This window comes from Hyperoodon ampullatus (assembly GCF_949752795.1).
Source record: "Hyperoodon ampullatus genome assembly, contig: scaffold_486, whole genome shotgun sequence".
Taxonomy (NCBI): domain Eukaryota; kingdom Metazoa; phylum Chordata; class Mammalia; order Artiodactyla; family Ziphiidae; genus Hyperoodon; species Hyperoodon ampullatus.
Genome location: NW_027640370.1, coordinates 10,766 through 31,757, shown reverse-complemented (window position 1 = coordinate 31,757; position 20,992 = coordinate 10,766). Strand labels below are relative to the sequence as shown.

At 43.6% G+C, this 20,992-nt stretch overlaps 1 protein-coding gene across 1 annotated transcript; it reads left to right on the top strand.

Annotated features, from left to right (window-relative positions):
* Positions 1–12,816: 12,816 nt before the first annotated feature.
* Positions 12,817–14,158, top strand: LOC307070150 (formin-2-like; the record flags this gene model as incomplete). The annotated part of the gene is made up of 1 exon (XM_079728728.1): positions 12,817–14,158. A coding segment is annotated over one exon (1,342 nt), but the record flags the coding sequence as incomplete, so codon positions are not given.
* Between the last annotated feature and the right edge of the window lie 6,834 nt (positions 14,159–20,992).

Genomic DNA, 20,992 nt, shown 5'->3' with positions numbered 1-20,992 from the left:
AAAACTAATGGCTAAATCCAAGTTCACACAAATTTCATCCTATATTTTCTTATAGAAGTTTTATAGTATAGTGCTTCATATTTAGGTCTATAATTGTTAAATAATAGTATATACATCCCCCCAGTTTCTGGCACAGAGTTCCTGAGACTTTGTAATTTCCTGGATGATAGGAACATCTTTTCTTCTGATGAGAGAACTCTTGGTGGGCTTCTGGGTGGGGAGGCTGATCACGAGGAAGAGTAAGTGGGATGAGAAGCTTGAACTTGCAGCCCACACCCCTTCTCTGGAGACAGGAGAGAGGGGAGGGGCTGGAAATGAAGTTGATGTATCATGCCTACATGATGAAGTCTCCAAAGAATCCCGAAAGTGTGAGGTTTGCAGAGCTTCCAGGTCAGTGAACATATCCACATGCCTGGAGTGTAGTGCACCCCAACTCCAAGGGGACAAAAGCTCCTGTGCTCAGGACCCTTCTGGACCTCACCCCCATATCTCTTCCTCTGGCTATTCACCTGTGTCCTTTATTATGGAACAAACCTGTAAACATAACTGTTTCCTCGAGCTGTTCTAGAAAATGTTTGAACCTCAGGAGGGGGTTATGGAAACTCTGGTTTATAGCCAGTTTATAGCCAGGTCAGAAGCACAGGGGACGTCTTGGACTTGGAGCTGGCATCTGAAGCGGGGGCAGGCCACCTCATGGGGTCTGTGCTGGGTCTGGCTGGTGTCGGAATTGAATTGTAGGACATCCAGGAGGTGTCGGAGAATTCCCTGGTGTGGAAAACCCATACATGTGGTTGCAGAAGTATTCTGTGTGTGAGTAGAGGGAAACTTTTTTCTTTACAATAATCCATTTTGAGTTGATTTGTATAACTGGTGTAAAGTCTGTGTCTAGATTTTTTTTTTTTTTAACATATGGAATTTCAATTGTTCTAGCACCATTTGTTGAAAAGACTACTTTTTTTCTCCATGGAATTTCCTTTGTTTCTTTTCTTTGTACAAGATCAGTTGCCTGTATTAAGGTGCATCTATTTCTGGACTCTGTTCCATTAATCCATGTCTTTTTTTTTTTTTAACCAATACTACACTATTAAATGCCATAGTTTATAATAAGTCTTGCAATCTGGTAGTGTCAGTCTCCCAACTTTATTCTTTTTCAGCATTATGTTGGCTGTTTTGGATCTTTTGCCTTTTCACACAAACTTTGGAATTAATTTGTTAATATCCACAAAATAGCTTGCTGGGTTTTGACTGGGATGTGTTGCATCTATAGATCAAGGTGGGAAGAATTGACAACTTAACAATATTTAGTCTTCCAATGCATGAACACAGGGTATCTATCCATTTATATAAATCTCAATTTAAATATATTAAATAGTGAAAGGAATTTATTTACTGACATAATGGAAACATTTCAAGGTAACATAGCCCTCAGGCATAATTTCATGCAGAGGTTCATGATTTTATCCCAGGACTCATGTTTGCCCCACAGAGGCCATATTTGCTGCCTTCCTGGTGCTAAATTGACTGGCCTCTGGTGCATCTAGTCCATTGTCCAGAGACTTTGTGCAAAAAATTCCAGCCATAGTCCCAGATCTACTCTGATTCAACTAGCAGAGGTCCTGTGCACATTCTAAAATAGTATTTCTGTATTAAGCCACATATTCCATTCCAGATACTAAATACCAAGCAGGGCAGGAGTCAGCTTCCCCAGAAGCCTGTGGATTTCCGAATGGAAACCAGGAGCTGTTCTAAGGTGTTGGTGGGGGGAAGCAATCACATATACAAATCTAGCATGAAACTTAAGAGTTAGGGTCCAGATCATTTAGGGCCTTCAGTTAAAGCTGGTGAGTAAGGAGTGGGTTTTACTTAGAGGTGGTATATGATTAGATTTGCATGTTAGAATTTTTTTCTGTGGTCTGCTTGGAATGGATTGACCTTTACATGCCTGGAGGTAGATGAGTGAGGAAGCAGTGAGAGTGGTCCTGGAGGTAGAGCCTGAGGGCTTAGAGCTGAACCATGGCTGGGGCAGGGGGGAGAGAAGATGTAAGGAATGTTTAGGAATTTAAAAAAAATTAACCAGCATTTAGAGTGACTTTCTGGTTTCTCTAACTGACAACCTCATAAGTCAGGGACTAAAGGATGCTAGAGCATGAGATGGGAGGTGGAGTGGGGTAGTGTCGGATTTGGAATGTCCGAGTCATCCTAGAGGAAATGTGAAGGAGGCGAGTGGATTTGGGATGTGTTATAGTTAGGCTGAGGGCAGAGAGAGAGTTATCATCCTATAGGGAGAAACTGAAACCAAAGACAGCAGAATTAAAATATACTAAACTTTTAATAAAGAATGGGGAGCTAACTTTAACAAAGCCTATATATTATTTATTCTCTAAGTTAATTTTTAAATTAATTTTTATTGATTTACAATGTTGTGTTAGTTTCTGCTGTACAGCAAAGTGAATCTGTTATACATACACATATAACCACTCTTTTTAGATTCTATTTCCATATAGGTCATTAGAGAGTACTGAGTAGAGTTCCCTGTGTTAAACAGTAGGTTCTTATTAGTTATCTATTTTATATATAGTAGTGTGTATATGTCAATCTCAATCTTCCAATTTAAACTTCCCCCCGTTTTAAGTAAATTGTTAAGTAAACTGAGGTTCTTATTCTTTAGTGTAGCTAAATCTGTCTTAATCCTTATTATCATTTTAATGTCACAAATTGATTTTGTATGACGTCTGAATCAGCTGTGCTCCAAATTAACAATTGCAGTCAAAATTCTGGTACCCAGCACAGGAAGACAACGGAAGCAGCACCTTTTCCTAATAGTCTTTTAATAAGGCTTCCCCCTGTATTTATAGAAATAAAATTTGCCAATGAGTAAGGCCTAAAGGCTAAATTTTAAGTCCTTCTGAGGATAATCCATGCAGTGTGGGAACTCATCTTTTAAACACTGCATCAGTTTGCTAATGCTGCTGTAACAAATTACCACAAATTTCATGACTTAAAATAGCACCAGTGTATTGCCTTACAGTTCTAGAGATCAGAAGTCCTAAAACCAGTGTGTCAGCAGGGCCCCTCCTGAACGCTCTTGGAGAGAGTTCATCCCCTGGCCTCTCCCAGCTTCAGGACTTGGGAGCATTCATCTCTGGAGCCACTGTGAGGCTCCTTTGGGCCTGAGTGGGGAACTGAATTTGGGCACCCAGGCCGAGGCTGCAGGGCAATGGGACACAGGCCACTTCTTATCTGGAAACTACGGCCTCCAAGCTGAGGCACAAAGTGAGAACTACTCACTTTTCAAATTAATTTTTTATTAATGGTTTTGTGGAGGTGTCATTTACATACCATAAATTCACCTATTTTAATTCAATGATTCCTTAGTTTATTTGCAGAATTGTGTAACCACCACCACAGTCTCATTTTAAAACATTTACATCCGCGCCCCAAAATAAAAGTCATGTCCATTTACAGTCGCTCTCCTTTCCTATCCCCAGCCCCAGGCAACTACTAATCTACTGTCTTTCTCTATACATTTGCCTTTTCTGGACAGTTCATATAAACAGGGTTGTTAAAGATGTGGTCTTTTTGTCTGGCTCTTTCACTTAGTATAATATTTTTGAGGTTCATTCAAATGCTAACATGTATCAGTACTTCTTTACTTTTTATTGCCAAATAGTGTTCCTTTAATGGATGGACTACTTTTGTCTACCCGTTGATTAATGCTATTAATTTCTACTATTAGATCATGAAAATGTATTCAAGCTCAGAAAATGTATTCTTTTTTTTTTTTTTTTTTTTTTTTTTTTTTTTTTTTTTTTTTTGCGGTATGTGGGCCTCTCACCGCCGTGGCCTCTCCCGTTGCGGAGCACAGGCTCCGGACGCGCAGGCTCAACGGCCATGGCTCACGGGCCCAGCCGCTCCGCGGCATGCGGGATCCTCCCAGACCGGGGCACGAACCCGCGTCCCCTGCATCGGCAGGCGGACTCCCAACCACTGCGCCACCAGGGAAGCCCAGAAAATGTATTCTAAGGAACCTTCCAGATGCAGTCAGACCTGGGGTACTGGGTAGATTCCTGTCTGGTTGGGAATTCTGTCCTGAAGCGGACTCAAAGCTCAGCTCAGACAGCATCTTCTGGTTGGAGTCCTTGGTACACTGACTCAGGGCTCAGGCTCTCCTAACCCACGCCTCTGAGGCTGTGGTGGATAGAATCCAGCATCTGGGGCAGGAAAACCCTGGGTCAATCAGAAAAACACTCAGCCCTTGGCACTCATCTGAGGGTGTCATAAGTGAAAGGTCTTTGTTGACAAGATGACGACAGCTCAGAACACCTAGCAACAGAACTTGAGAATGTCCAGCTTCTCATAACTGGCAGGCTTCCTCAGTCTTGGTGAATTAGCAATTCTGCCTTCTTGCGTTTCTAGGAGGCCTGGAAGAGGTCGTAAGACATCTGGACGTATCTGGACTACATAACTGACTCATTTCCTTTGTTCTACATTTATTGAGCACCGAATATATGCTAGGCCATTTGTATTCATTATCTAATTAAATCCTAGCAATGTTCTTATAAAATAGCTGCTGTTGTATTTATTTTATAGATGGGGAAATATAACCTCAGAGGGATTATCTGTCCCAAATCACTCAGGATAAATGGGAAAGTCAAGATTCAAACCCATTTTCTCTAAGGCCAATGCTCCCTACAGACTGAAGCTACTTTGAACAAGTAGCATTAAAAAAAGGAGGGGGGGGGTTAATTGATTATGATTGATAGAATGGTGAGGGCAGAAGTAGGAGGTGGTTAAAATAGGTCTTTTCCAGTGGTTTTAGGGACAGAAAAAGGACAGAGGCTGGATACCTATTGGAATGGTGAGAGAGTCAGTTTGCAGGTATCCCCAAGGTGGGTCCACTAATCTTTGCTCGCCCATTTCATATGGCCGCTTGCCTCATACCCTAGCGACATAAATAATTGCAGGGATCAGATGGTTCTTAAAAGATATTACATGATTTATACTCCATTCTGTTATATTGAAAACAGGTGGTATATGGAAATTAAAAATGTTCAGAGACATCCCAGGAACTCAGATGCCCTGAAAGTAGGGTCATAGATTCTGAGGCACGGAAACACCTTGCCAGTTGCTGTTACCAGTAAACTGCGTGGCCTACTCACCCTGATTCACACTCCTTCCTCTACCCGAATACTTTTCTCGCACGTTTTGCCTGCCTGAATCCTTCTCCAACTCCATCTCTCATCATGGGTATCAGGCTCCTGGAGAGGCCTTCCCTGACCTCCCACTTTAAAGCAGGTTATTCCCATTCGTAGACAAAGCACCAGTTCCTAACCTCGAAGTCCGCAGGCATCACAATTTGTAATTATGTAGTTTATTGGCTCGTTCAGTGTCTGTCTTGCCTCACCTGTTACACTGTAAGTTCCTTGAGGGCAGGGAGCAAGTCTGTTAAAATCAGCAGTAAGACAGACAGGTCAGGCTTCAAGGAATACCTTCCCCACCGCTCACAAGCTCCTTGAATACCGGAGGAGCTGCTGCTTTGCGGGGTTAATCCATTTTGGAGACCAGCAGGCTGGGGGTGCACGGGAGCTGAGCTGCTCTCACCGGCTTCCATCTGCAGCTGAGCTTGGCTCAGGAGGACGCGCTCCATCCAACCTCCCTGAGGCCAGTAAAGCTGTGGGCTATATGGGGACAAGCTGGCACACCCTGGCCTTTCTCCCCCGGCTCCTCAGATGCAACAGCCCCACAGAGTGCCAAGAAGGGCCAGTGTAAATTGTGAAAGGAACCACTCAACTCTTCAAATGCTATTTGAATTTTTGTTGTCATTTTTAATCCTGTATATATGCATCTGCCTTAAACGAAGTCCCAGGAGTTTTTCTGGGGCTGAGGAAGAAATGCGTAAAAATGGTTCCCAGGCTAGGAAGTTTCTAGGAGACAGGAAGAGAAACATGCACGGAAGAGCTCTGGCGGTCTTTAATATAGCATCGCGGGCAAGGAAAGGCAGACTTCCCAATCCCTTTTCTTTTCCTGCCTCTCTAATCCCTGAGGTAGGAAGGGTTTAGAGTATTGAGATAGATACTCATAAATTAATTCCCAGTAAGCTAGTAATGCAGTCACTTTGCCCTGAAACTCTGAAGACAGTCATTTCTGTACTATTACAAGAAAAACGAGGTATGTTGTCAAGGGTAAAAATTTCCCCTTCCCCTGAGAGCACTGTGAGGTCAAATTTGTATAGCTAAGGCTCTAACACAGGGGAGGAATCAAATCTCGCACCAGCCTTTACCCGCTCCCCTGAGGAAAAGGAAGCTGATGCAAAGCTCCTAGAAGAAACCTCTACTTTGTGTTGAAAAAAAAAAAAAAAAAAGACAAGTAGCCACATCCTACTGAATGTAAATTACCTGACAGACGTCAGTTTCAAAAGTGCTTTGGATTCATTTCTTGTCAGAACAAGTGCCCTGAGTTTCTGTGTGGAAGTGCAAAGTTTTGTAATGAGCAGCAAAGCCATTGCCCGGAAATGGAAACATTTTCTCTTTACTCTTTTTGCCTTTTTCCTATATTATGATAATTAACCAGGTTGACTCAAATTCTAGGAGAAAATTCTGTCACTTAGAATTCAACGTAAAAACATCTTTAAAAGAATACATATTTATCTATCTATCTATCTATCTATATAAATAGTGAAGATTTTAGGGAGCAGTGTGATTTAAATCAACATTAAGCTCATCTTCTGGACTATGCACTGAGAAACTAATGTTTATTAGGGAAAAACGTGTATGCATGCTATTTGTGGAGTCTTGACTTAATGAACATTCATGGTTTGGCCTAATTTTTGTGGGCAGCTCTTATTTTAGTAGTTAAGGCAGAGGAAAGATTATTAAAACTGGAGTGCTCTCTGGAATATTATTTCCTCTTTTTTCTGCTGACTGAAAAAAATGCACAACATGAGAACAGTGGGTTTCGGTTTTATTCTGGGGCCTTACTGAGGACTTGAGCCTGGGAGACCCCTCTCAGCAGCTCTGAAGAGGTGGGGAAGGGGCCAGTTTAGATATGAATTTTTTTTTTTTTTTTTTTTTTTTTTTGCGGTACGCGGGCCTCTCACCGTTGTGGCCTCTCCCGCTGCGGAGCACAGGCTCCAGATGCGGAGGCCCAGCGGCCATGGCTCACGGGCCCAGCCGCTGCGCGGCATGTGGGATCATCCCGGACTGGGGCACGAACCCGTGTCCCCTGCATCGGCAGGCAGACTCTCAACCACTGCGCCACCAGGGAAGCCCGATATGAATTTTTTTGGTGAGGAAGTACATGTAGTCAAGCATTAGTAAAAGACTGGCTTGACAGGGCCTCCCTGGTGGCGCAGTGGTTGAGAGTCCGCCTGCCGATGCAGGGGATACGGGTTCGTGCCCCGGTGTGGGAGGATCCCATATGCCGCGGAGCGGCTGGGCCCGTGAGCCATGGCTGCTGAGCCTGCGCATCCGGAGCCTGTGCTCCGCAACGGGAAAGGCCACAACAGTGAGAGACCCGCATACCACAAAAAAAAAAAAAATAAATAAATAAAAAAAAGACTGGCTTGACTAATCACAAATATCTCAAGTTAATGATTTTAGTGCTTTTCTATGTATGGGAAGATGTGAGAATCTGGGACCATTGAAATTCTTTCTTGGACATGCATCTTCACTACCTAGGGGCCCATATATCCAAAAGCACAGGATGCTTCCTGTTTTTTCCACCCTGAATTCCCCTCAGGGCACACGGTCTGCGGTGCATTAGAACTTAACCCTTGTGAAAGGGGCTGATGAGCAACATTCTTTGTTCTGTTTGTTTCCATGTCCACATTTATACTGGAATCTCTTCCCACGGGCCTTCCTGTTCTATGAATTCTTTAGTGTCCTGATAGCTGTGTCCAGAGCAAGGACTTAACTGCTTTTAAATCCCTAATAAACTGGTTAAAAAAAGATGGTAAATTTTTTTCCTACAGTGTGTTAAATAAGAAATGTTATGCTTACATGTGAAAACATATAGAGCTTTAATATCTACAGGACATTTTAAGTCCATCCAAATACCTAATACTGCTCTGAACAACCAAGTAACACAGTTTGGATCGGCCTTCCCAAGTTCTCAGCGTTGCTCCAGAAGCTCTGAGAAATCAAAGGTAAGGCCTTGTTCAGAAAGAGTAGCCATTCACTGCACGTGGCTGCTGTACAAGTGAGCGCAGCTGCTCTGAACTGAGATGTGGCTGTTAGTGAAAAATTGATGCTGGGTCTTTTTTTTTTTTTTTTTTTAAGTCAGCAAAAGAAAACCAAACAACATTATCAGGATTGGTGATTAATAGCACAGGGGTTTGAAAAAACTTGACTGCACCTATGCTGCAGAAGCACCTCTGTTCCAAAATATAGTCTTGAACAAAAGCTATAAGGGCAGAGAATCAATGAATCTTCAAGCAGAGGCCAACACAATTTTACTAACAAGGTGTCAGTGTAAATCTCCACAAACATTTCAACTCACAAACTTGATTCTGTGGAAACTGCCAATGTCTTTTTTGCCTTCAAAGTGTCTTTCCTCACCCGGTGTCACTCAGGGAAGTGCTTTCCTGTATAGGAAATAAAATGCCTCTGCCCTTGAGGGTCACAGATGCTGGCAGTTTTGGGGTCCAGGTTGGATCTTTCTTTAGATTCTAGAGCTTTGAACCCTCCACCAGATAAAGAATGTGGTCAAGCATTAATCTGCACCACTTGTCAGACACCAACATACTTAACAGTGAAAATTTCCAGATTATGGAATAAGTATAATACACATAAAGGCAGTATTTTACCTCCCTTGGTTCACAGGATGAACAGGTCTTGGAAAGTTACTTTTGGAATGCCACTCCAGATTCTCATGATGAATTTACCCAATGGGCTATCCTGTTTATTTTTTAGCCCAGAAAGAAAATGCAATGTCTACTGGACACACATGGTTCATACCGGAGAGTTAGGCTGGATTTCATGAGAACAGAGACGGCAATAGAGGTAAGTGGTTATTTACTGCAATAGATCATTTGTAGTCCAAGTGGGAGCTTCCACCACGGCATCTAAGATATTAAAGGAGATACATTTAAGGACACATGGAACATTCTCTAGGACAGAGCATATGTTGGGCCCTAAAATAAAGGATAGAAATACAAAAAGTATGTCCTCCAACCACAATGCAATTAAATTAGAAATCAATACATTTTGCAAAGCCAAATATCTGGACACACTCCCTAGAGGCCTTTCACGTTAGGAATTCTTAGGCAGTTTGCTCATTGCATCTTCATGGTGTTGCCGGTGTGGTATGGGCTGTAAAATAAAAGCAGGCAGAGGGATGAGCATGTGGTCCTGGACACAATGATACCAAAGTCAGATGTAAACCCCCAAGTCCAGTCTCTAGGCTGTGCTTCAGGACTGGGGGTTTGCCTCAAATTGGAATTGATGCTGGGACTTAAAGACTTAGTGTGAAAAAAAGTATGTAAAATATCTCCTTAGTAATTTTTATTGGTTTTTTTCCTGAACTATTTTGGATATTTTGTGTTAAATAAAATATATTATTAAAGTTAATTTCATCCATTTCTTTTTACCTTTCTTTTTTTGGCCGTGCCACACAGCTTGCAGGATCTTAGATCCTGGAACAGGGATTGAACCCAGGCCACACGCAATAAAAGCGCTGAATCTTAAGCACTGGACCACCAGGGAAGTCCCTCTTTTTACCTTCTTAATGCGGCTACTAGAAAATTAAAGATTACCCATAAGGCTCGCATTATGTTTCTACTGAAGAATGCTACTCTAAGGCTAAGGATTGGCTTCCTCAACCTTAATTTCTCCTGGGCTCTGTCTTTAGAATGCTTTTTGTCGCTTCTTGCCCTTGAACTAGGAACACTGTGGGCTGAGATGCTCAGAGTGGGCTTTCTATAGTTCATTCTGAATGGTTGATGACAGCTTACTTAAGAGTCCCTGAATGATCCCTTTCAGGTAGAAAGGCCAATATCCTTTACAAACCTCTTTAGCTTTGTAGGAGATCCCTTATGACAGAAGAACAAAAGCAGTGTTTTCATTTCTTCCAGTCCCTGGAAACATAAATTATGTGGTGTTGCTTGTTATAAAGAACTAGGGATCTAAATTTGTAGGTTCAAGTATTGCCTTTGCTTCTATGTCACCTAGGAAAAATCTCATAGTCTGAGCTTGTTTATTAATTAAACTGGATTGAAAGTACCTACCTACCTACTGAGCACACTTTTGAGTTTCAAATAGGCCTTTGCATGTAATAGAGCTTCGTCATCTGTGACCTGCTACACAACCGTCATCTGTTGTTTCACATTCAAAGGGTGTGAAAAAATCAGCAGTCTTCTCTCTCAATTTCCCTCTCTTTCTCCTTCCCTCTTTGTCTTCCTCTCTCCTTCTCTTTTTTTTTTGTCTTCAGAACTTGTAGAACATATCTCAGAAAAAAATAGTAAGGAAACAAATAGTTCAGAATCAAAGATGTCTTGTTAAAGAAAAAGCAAAAATAAAGATCCATATGCCTCAGTCCTCAGAGAAGCAGAAAATTCTTACAGCCTCAGTCAAATTGTGCCCTCTGAGGAGCCTGGATTCTGGGAAAGAGCAGTCTTGTGAAAGACCTGAAACAAAGGCTTTTCAAGTCCTCGGGAATTGCTCAGAGACTGGGACAGTACCCTGGCAAAGTTATTAGAGTTGATTTCTCAGAGTTATTTGTTCAAAAGGGCCACCTGAGGATAACTGACCACTTGTCCTGAAGTTATCATTTATTTTTAAGAGACCAATTAGAAAGAAGTTAGTAATTATTGCTGTGTGAAGCTTTTACATCAAAGAATTATAGGACCTTAAAAAAGTTTTTTTGATAAAATGGTTAAGGAGGGAGGTTTAAAATATTGGTTCACAACATGCAAAGGAACGTTTGCTTGTGGCATTTAAAATGCATCATGTAATATGTAGTACTTTTTCCTCCTTTGGGCTTACTTTAGAAATACTAACATGTTAGCTAGGTATACCTATTTTCAAAGTGATTAACAATTAACTTCTAATTTAAATATTTGTAACATTATTGATTAATGCCACTTAACCCTTATTTTAATTTACTGCTTGGAGTTTCTTTACATACCAATGATGTTTAAAAATCTCTTTTAAATATAGGTAACTAAATTTCCTAAGTAATTAAAATAATGACGATTTACAGTGAGGAAAATTTTTATATTAATATTGAAGCAGAATATTAAGAAACTTTGTAACAGTTATCAGGGAGGAAGAAGTTTTTCTCTACCCTTATAGGTTCTTCTGGCTGTCTAAGAATTAAATTGACATGAGACAGATTAGCAGGAGAAAATCACACAAAAGTTTGATAACATGTCTACATGGGAGAGACGCAGGAAAACAGAATCGTGGCCAAAATGGCCAAAACCCTCACCTTAAATACTGTCTTCAGTTAAAGGCAACAGAGGATGTTGTGGGTAATGGTTTGGGACTTCAAAGGGGAGGAAGGCAATTCATATGGAGGTAGGAAAGGAACTGTTTTGTAAAGGAGCATTTGCTGGACCAGCGGAGACAAGGGACAGAGTGGATCAGATCTCTGGGCCCAGCGCTTTTTCCTGGTGGGTATCTCTGATGATAACTCTTTTCAGCTCTAATATATGAATTCTTTAGGCAGCTAAGTGGAAGAAAAAGAAAGACTTCCTTAGTCTTCTGTTTCTTAAAAGTAATCAGCCTAACTTAATCCTAATGCCAAAGAGACACATTTTGGGGCAGCAATTTTTTCTCCCCCAGACAGTGAACTGTTGAAAACTTTTATAGTCAAGGCAGGGACAAAGTTTGTCTTGGGAGAATGGTGGTTTTCCGCATAGCATGTGATTTCTTGTGTTTGTGCCAAGGGTGTTTCTTTTTTGTCTTTTTCTTTTTTGTAGGCGGCAACAATAGGCACATGTTAAATATTGATGAGTTTGACCTCCTGGGAGTTAAAGTATATGCACCCTTTTTGAATATAAATGCTATTTGGTTTATATGGTAAGCGCATAGAAATTTAGAGATTAGCATTTTAATGAAGTCTAATCTCAGTATTTTCTGATTCCCCCCCTCGCCATTTTGTCAAAAAAAAAGTTTGAAAAATGAAATTTTGAGATGACCGCTAATGTTCTTTCATGGAGATGCAAGGTCTGCGTGAACATAAAAGCAGCACTGTGTGTAGTAACCTTTCCTAAACCATATGTCAAGCACATTAACGGTGTTTAAATGATCAGTTATTGAAGAAGAGACCGATCCATTCGACCAGTATTTATTAAAGAGCCATGCTTCTGCAGGCAGGTTGGAGGGGGTAGTGTATGTGGCCTTGAGATTACCGCACCTCTAAACTGGAATGTGGCTTTCCTTTTTCCCCTTTAAATTTTTTCTTTTTTTTTATTCAGCGTGGATCTTCCAGCTGCCAAGCCCTTCAGCAGGGACCAGGCATTGGATTCCCGTGGCGGATACTGAGGTCCTCAGACCCAGAGGCGCTCCTGGCGCTTCAGCGGTAGGGGGCGGGGCTGAAGGGCCGGGGGCGGTAGGGGGCGGGGCTGAAAGCGGACAGGGGCGGGGCCTTGTGCGTTCCGCGCGGCCATTGGCGGCGCTGCGTGAGCGCGTTCGGCCCCGCGCGGGCGGGCGCAGCCGCGGCGCGTTCTGCGAAGCGCGGCAGGTGCGCGGCCGGCCTCCCTTTTTTCAGCAGCTCGCTCGCCGCCCGAATCCTCGGGATCCTAGCGCGGCCGGGCCGAGGAGCTGGCATGGCCTGAGCGCCCGCGGCGACGGCGGCGGCGGCGGCGGCGGCAGCAGCATGGGGAACCAGGACGCGAAGCCGAAGAGGAGTGCGGGCGATGCCCCGCACGGAGGCGGCGGCGGCGGCAGCGAGGACGCCGCCGGGCCCCGCGAGGCCGAGGGCACAAAGAAGGCGGGCGGGGGCAAGAAGGCGCCGGGCCGGCACGGCAAGGGGGGCGGCGGTGGGGAGCCGGGCAGGAAGAAGAGCCGGTCGGATCCCAGGGCCTCGGTCTTTTCCAACCTGCGCATCCGGAAGACCCTGTCCAAGGGCAGAGGTGCTGGCGGCTCCCGTGAGGATGTGCTGGACCCCCAGGCCCTGCAGGCCGGCGAGCTGGACAGCGCCCACTCCCTGGTCACCAAAACCCCGGACCTCAGCCTCTCGGCCGACGAGACGGGCCTGTCCGATACGGAGTGTGCCGACCCTTCCGAGGTGACGCGGCCCCGGGGTCCTGGCTCCGCCGGGGTCGGGGGCCCGGCGGTGGCCGAGGATTCGAAGACTGCGGCGGGGGTGCAGGATGGACAAAGGACCAGCTCGGGCTCAGACACAGACCTCTACAGCTTTCACTCGGCCGCGGAGCAGGAGGACTTGCTTTCGGACATCCAGCAGGCGATCCGTCTCCAGCAGATGCAGCAGCAGCAGCAGTCCCCGAGCCCCGAGTCGCCCCCGGCGTCGCCCCCGGCGTCGCCCCCCTCCGCCGTCCCCCCGCCCGGGGCCCTGCCGGGCCTGGACAGACCCCCGCCGGGCCCAGGCGCCGAGGCGGCAACGTCCGCGCGCCCCGACCGGCCCCCGGCTGCAGACCAGCCCGCGGCCGCTGCCTTGCCGTCTCCCGGGTCGGCTCCCGGGGAGCGAGGGGCCGCGGACACGGACGAGGAAGGCGAGGAGGACGCTTTCGAGGACGCGCCCCGAGACTCTCCGGGGGCGGAGTGGGGCCCGGCGGCGGGAGAGGCCCCGCGCAGGCCGGGGGCGACGCGCGAGGAGGGCGCGCCGAGGCCCAGCGTCCCCGCGGCCGCCTCCCCGCCCCGCAGCCCGGCGCGCAGCCCGCGCTGCTCCCGGGCCCGCCCGCTCCTGGCGCCCTGCTACGTCAGGACCACCACCCGGCAGCTCAGCTCGCCCGGGCCCTCCCCGGCCCCGTCCCCCAGCCACAGCCCCAGGGTCCAGAGGCGGCCGGAGTCCTCCCTGGACCGGGGGTCCGGAGCCGCTGCGGCCCCCGCCGCCGCTGCCGCCGCCCCGGCCAGGAAGCCCCGCGCGGGCCGCAGCCGCTCGGCCGACTGGACCGCGGAGCTGGGCCGCGCGCCCGGGGCGGGGGTCTCGGCGCACCTGGCGCAGCGTGGGGCCGGCGGTCTTCAGGACGTGTTCGCAGGTGAGCGCCGGACTCGGGGTCCAGGGCGCCTGCCCCTCGGAGACGTTTCCGTTTGTACACAGGGTCTTAGAGGAAACAGCTTAGGCGCCTCTGTCCTAAGGCATCTGGAGCAAGGGCCGCTCTGTCCACTTCTCCAAAATATCCCGGGTCACGCCAGGCAGATCGGCTCCTTTTTTGGCACCGTTTGCAAAGCCATCATTCTCTTTCCTTCCTCCTCCCACAGCATTAAAAATAACGAGATTGTTCACGGTCCTCTGACACATCATCTATTCTAGGACTCCTCTGAGGTACACGCCCATGTGCACGCATGTGACACGTAGTTTCTGTCTCAGCGATCGGCGTGGACGCCGTAGTGAACTTAGGTGGTCACTCCTGGTTGCTGACGCAACCAAATCTGATGCATGCTTTCAGGAAATTAATGCATAGTGATCTAGAATATTAGGCATCATTTACATTTGGTTTCATGGCCCAGCTGGAGACAGTGATGGTGAGCAGGCCAAAAGCACCCGGGATGCTACTACTGGTACCTTTCCAGCGTCCGTATGGACTTGGCAAAGCCGGCTGAACGGTCGGCTCACGAAGGAAAATGTGGAACAGTGCGATGAGTTTATCCTTGCGTAGGTCCCACGCCTTTCCTTAAGTGCCCGCTGGTAGAGTGTCAGCTTGTTTCATGTTTACTAACTTCTCTTAATTTTTAAATGAAATAATTGAGTGTAAGAATTTAAGGAGCAGGGGAAAATGAGAATTTATGCAAGTCCCGGTAGGTAGTGATAAGTATTTGAATGATTAAAAATTTCAAATGTAATTTGAAAAGCTTAAAACCTTAGGTTCTGTGGCTTTAATAAATAGGTTATCTATGAAACGGTAGATGATGTTTCTCCAGAGCATGGATGCTTGTTAGTTAGCTAAATGCTGTTCATGTTTGGTACTTACTTGTATTGGCCACATTTTAAATTTCATCCATGGGCTATCTTTTATTTTACGTTTAAAGATTCTTACACTTCAGAGTAGCCTCTCTGATTCATTTTACATGCTTGCTGTCCCTCTTTTACTTCTCCCTTCCCGATATCGTGTAGGTTAAGTTAAAGGAATGTTTATAGTCTAATATCCGTTAGATAAATTGTAAATAAAACAAAACAAAACAAAAAAGAAACATAAAATCGTCCAAAAGACTGATTTTGAAGGAAGAGGATCGGAAAGTTCTTTAGTTAACTTTTGTGAATTTAATGTTGTTGAGAAATTCAGTATTTCCTCCTTATCTAGGTAACACTCATTTTATATATTATTTTTCTAGAAATGAAAGTATCACCAAAATTAAGATGATCATTCATTAATATTAATGGTTGTTCTGCTTTAGAATTTCAAGTATATTCATTTCCTTCATTTAACAAATACATATATCTATGTATACCGGGCAGCCATGTTATGCCGGGCAGTGTGTTAGATGCTAGATGATATAAAGATCATTAAATCATGTCTCTGCCTTTCCAAGGCTCACTGACAAGTGCACATAGAGATGTAGTACTCTGGGTGCATCAAGTGTGCAGTGACTTACCTCCTGGCAAGGGATGAGGAGACAGGAATTCATAGGAGGATTGGTCAGAGTCCTGAAGATCGTGGGACCCTAAATAGGTTGAAGTTTTGTTTCCATTAAGGAAAAAAAGAAAGAAAAGCGTATTCTTGGAGCTAGCATTTCATTTAAATTTGCTAAGTATTTCCAAACTTGAAATTTGGGACTCTTACAGGATTCCTGTTCAAGAGGTACCTGGGTTTTTTTGTTGACATCTCCAAGCAGGATTTCTTACTGTGCAGAGTTAGTTGCTTTAATATGGGCATCACCCACTTTATTTATTTATTTATTTATATATTTTTATTGAAGTACAGTTGATTTTCAATGTTATGTTAATTTCTGCTGTACAGCAATGTGACTCAGTTATACACATATATACATTCTTTATTTTTAGTATTCTTTTCCATTATGGTTTATCACAGGATATTGAATAGAGCTCCTTGTGCTATACAGTAGGACCTTGTTATTTATCCATTTTATTTGTAATAGCTTACATCTGCTAACCCCAACCTCCCACTCCATCCCTCCCCCAACACCCTCCCCCATGGCAACCAGAGAACCATGTTCTCTATGTCTGTGAGTCTTTCTGTTTTGTAGGTAAGTTCATTTGTGTCATATTTTAGATTCCACACATAAGTGATACATATGAGGCATCCCCTACTTTATATGTGATGCTTGGATATAGTTGGTCAGTGACCAGTGGATATTTGTGTTGCAGTTTCTATATATTTATCTCACTCACTTTCTTAAAAAAAAAAAAAAAAAAAAGTAGGTTTAACCGAATGTTGTAACTGGTGGGCAAATTGAGGTAAACAAAGAGATGAGAGTTTTCCAAGGTCACACTGTGACCTTCAGAGGCTGAGCCAAAAATAGGAGCTGAGTCTACTGATTTGAGTCTGACTGTTCTTGCTTATTCCTCAGTTTTGGATGTTCAACACTGTAAAACTTCATATGGAGTAAAAACTTTAAAAAAATATTATAGAATTTAAGGCCTTCACTTATGAGATTTCCAAATTTCTGTTATTAATGAGGTGAATTCCTTTCATTGTTGAACGTGTGGCCTTCTTGGGCTGGATGCAGGGTGATTGCTGGTCAGAGTGAAGCAGGTTTTCTCCAGACATCTCTCATGGAAGCTTTCCTGCGGTGGTCGAGTGAATCCAGGGTGACACAGGCCTCTGTTCCTCAGGTGTTGTCTGCTTTCTTGTCATTTGGCTTTACATTTGGTTCTTTACCGTCCTCTCCTATTTTATGGGTGTCTTGGAAATTGCTAGAGCCCTGGGGAGCCCTAGCATTGTCCTGAGGGAAGTTGTTTTCTGGCCTTAATTTGCATGTCTTTGGATCAATTAATTGCCAGCTGCCTTTGAAGCAGGTGATAGTTATATCTCTAAGCTTCCATGGACAGCTTTTATTTTTAAACCATAGAATGGGGGTTGTCAGCTCTGCAGGAAGGAACAGATGTTTTTCGCTTTTTACTGCCTTCCAAATGTAGGGAGAAAATTCGAGTGAAAAGAGATCTCCATGGCACATGTTTGTGTTTCTTTAGCAGATATAATAACATTTACCAATAATGGGGACCAAGACTTTATCTTGTTTTAGCTATTAAGGAGCTGATGATGTTTTAGGCCACTGCACTGAAATTTCACAGTTCATTTGCTTGAAAAAACATCTTTGTCAGTGTTTAGTGCAAAAATTGCTATGAAATTTAAGAGATTTCTTTGCACATGCTTTCCTTACAGCAGAAGCTTTTGAATAGAATTTTGCAGTTAATTAAAGTGTAGATGTGTGAAATGTTAAATTTGTGATGCTGATTCACTTTTGATAGAAATCTTTCCAAAGTCAATTATGTGCTTATCCTTCTTTTTCTTAAACACATGGCCTAAATGGTTCATCTGTTTTAACTGGCTTAATGTCATCTTTAGACCCATCATGTTGCATCCCGTGAAAACACTGCTGTTGCCCTCAACTGCTGTTGAAGTGTAATAGGCTGGTGACTCCAGTTGGCTGTTGCTGAGGTTTTGTATCTGTGTGGTTTTCTTGACTTTTTCCTTCCCGTCAGCTATTGATTCTTAGAGCTGTCTTTGGTCTCTTCTCCACCCTCACCCCCATTAATTCTAATTTGATTTTTGTGATCAATTTGTTATTGGTTTATGAATCCTGTGATTATGATGTTAGCTATATTTATTGCACTTCTACTAAATGCCAGGCTCTGTGTTGGTGCATTACATAATTATCTCAAATCCTTACAATAGTCTTGAGGTATAGCTATTTATCCTCGTTTTCCCAGTGAGCGAACCATGGTCAGGCAGGTGAAGTAACTTGCCTCAGGGCATTAAGCAGCCAATGGCCCATCTAGGATCTGTACTTAGAAAACCAAATCTGTTGTTAATGTGAATAAAATAAAATGAAGTGTGTCAGTGAGCTTTTGGAGCACTAGCTAGTCAATAAAGGGCGTGGGCTTTAAAATTTAGATTGCATGACTCTCATTTTGGCTTTTCTAAAGGTTATCTTGATTTTTATATCAAAATAGAAAGAAGACCCTCTCTAGGAGTACAGACTTTCTCATGCTGCTTGTGAAGTTATTAGACTGTGAACTTTTTAGAGTCTGGAGCAGTCTTATATCCAGCAGTAGCATCTGACAGAGTGTAGACGTCCAGTTATTGACCAATAAATGAGTGAGGGTCAGAAATCACCCCTGTTGTGTGTAATGCATCAGTGTTACTATGACAGGAAAGGGGATTACAAGAATGCCGTCTTGGGCTTCCCTGGTGGCGCAGTGGCTGAGAGTCCTCCTGCCAATGCAGGAGACACGGGTTCGTGCCCCGGTCTGGGAGGATCCCACATGCCGCGGAGCAGCTAGGCCCCTGAGCCATGGCCACTGAGCCTGTGCGTCCCAGAGCCTGTGCCCTGCAATGGGAGAGGCCACAACAGTGAGAGGCCTGCGTACTGCAAAAAAAAAAAAAAAAAAAAGAATGCCGTCTTTTCCCCTGTATCTTGCGTTACTGGGCTTCATGTATTTGAATCAGATTTGGCAGCATAAGCTGGGACTGGGAGCAGTGTTCTCAACTCATTTTAGTTTGGTCTAAAACATCCTTTCTCATGGTTTCTGTAAGGCTGTGGTTTGGATTGAAGTCATTTACCCCACTGGCCTGGCTTTTCATGCATTTAGGCATTTGGATACAAGCCATGTGTACATGAACTTGAGCAGGTGCATTTAGAACAGTGTTTCCTTCTGATTCCATTAAAAAGGTGCTGAGCACACACCTTGGGTGATGCAGCAGTGGTTCCTCTAATTACTGGTATTCCAGATATATCTGCATCCTAGCTGGCTGTTCAGTTAGGTGACTCTTAAGTAATTTTTTCTCATATGTATGAAGGTGGAGGAATTGTTTCAAGTTAATAATATTACGATTAAATAGTGTATGTAAAGCCCCTAAAACTCTGCCTGGTATATAGAAGGCACACAGTTGGTGCTATTTACTTATCTGTCCTGATTTATTGCCTTAATGGACTACATTGTTCAAAGTGGTCCAAACCAAATTTGTCACATCAAAACAAAACAACTCTGAAATTGTGTATAAACACTGGGAAGGATGTAATCCGATGCTAGTTGAAAATTAATATTTCTAGTCAATAGGGGTTTTTTTTTGGCAAATTGTTTATGCATCAGTTTTTTTCTTTTCTTGCATTTTCTATGATTGTAAGCCTTTTTGTCACTTTATCAGAAATTGTAGTTTTCTTGGGGGTTTGGATAAGGAAAGCATATCATGGAGGATGACTGTGTGATTAGAGGGAGGTGGTCATGTTTAAAGGGGGGTGGGGTAGAGGAGGCGCAGTATTTACCCGCCTGGCTTTGCAGCTTCACCTCCCATGGTTTCCTTCAGAAACTCTCTACTTTAGTCAAGTTAATCTGCTTACTGTTCTATGAACATGCATTTCATTCCCCTGACTTTGTGCCTTTGTCTAACAGTTTTCACTCTCCTGTAACACAATTTGTCTCTCTTGACTTAGCATCTGAAAAGGCTGATTGAATTCCCATTTCCTCTTTTGTATCTTTCCCAGCTGGACCTGACTGGTGGTCATCTCTGCATCTCTGTGCTTACTGTCTATATCATATCATGTATACTTCTTGGATTTGGGGATTCTTTAGGTCTTCCTTCTCACTTCCTTCTGCTTTTCCTTTCTCCTTGCCTGCTCACCTGATTCTGTCCATTCATCACCCACTCCTGTCTATCCTCTGTGAGTACCTACTCCGCGCCCACTGTGTGCCAGTCAGTAAGGTGGACACTGAGCACACTGAGACCTTTATGAAACTTGTTCACCATTTTCTCCAAACAGGGGAGTTGATTATCTATTGTAACTAAAACTAGTTGAATTTAAGTTGGAAAATTACTAACATTTTTGGGTGGTGGAAATTAATTATTTTCATTGAGGTATGATTGACTCAGTGGTGAAAGTAGAGTGATACCTTGGTAGAATTTGTGTTGAGAGAACATCTATTCTGATTTTTGTGGATTGATTTTAACATAGCAATGATAATGCAGTAATCTAAGCTTCCAAATATAAATTTTGTTGGTAGTGAAAGAAGAGGAAAATTTCATTATTCCCTTCATTCCTACTTTTGCATTATAAGTAACAACCTGATGTTAATGAAATTTAGAATTAAGGGACCATTAGGAAGAAACAAATATGTACTGCCTTGTGACTTGATAGTTTTGGATATGATTTGAGTGATTGAAAACTTTCTGAGGCTTTATAAATATTAAATATATAAATACATGGAAAATAAAACTTCTAGTCAATTTGAAATGGTAGTTAGTAAATCGAGGTATTGTAACATCAGAATGATAAGAACAAAAGATAACAGTTATTGAATGCTTAGAAGAGGATGCTGACCATGCCAGAGAAGTGTTGTCTTTTGATACCTGCTCCACTGTGGGAGAGAGAGAGGGAAACCTTTGTATCTTCGTCCCCTTCAAGGATGTACCTGGAGGCGTTGATTGGGTGGGAAAATTACTGCCATTCCTCTGTGCACTGTACCTTGGACCCACTGGAGCTTTTAGTATCTGTTATGCCAGAGCTGCAATGGGCCAAAAATAGTCCTTTTTATTTTCAGGGAGAATAGAATAATTTCTTGAGAAAATTAAGCCTTTGTTGTGTTTTAAAATTATGCTTAAAAATGCTTAAACCCTACTCCTTCTTGTTTCTTTTTATTAAAAAAAATTTTATTATTAGTAGTATTTTTTTTGGCCATGCTGCACAGCTTG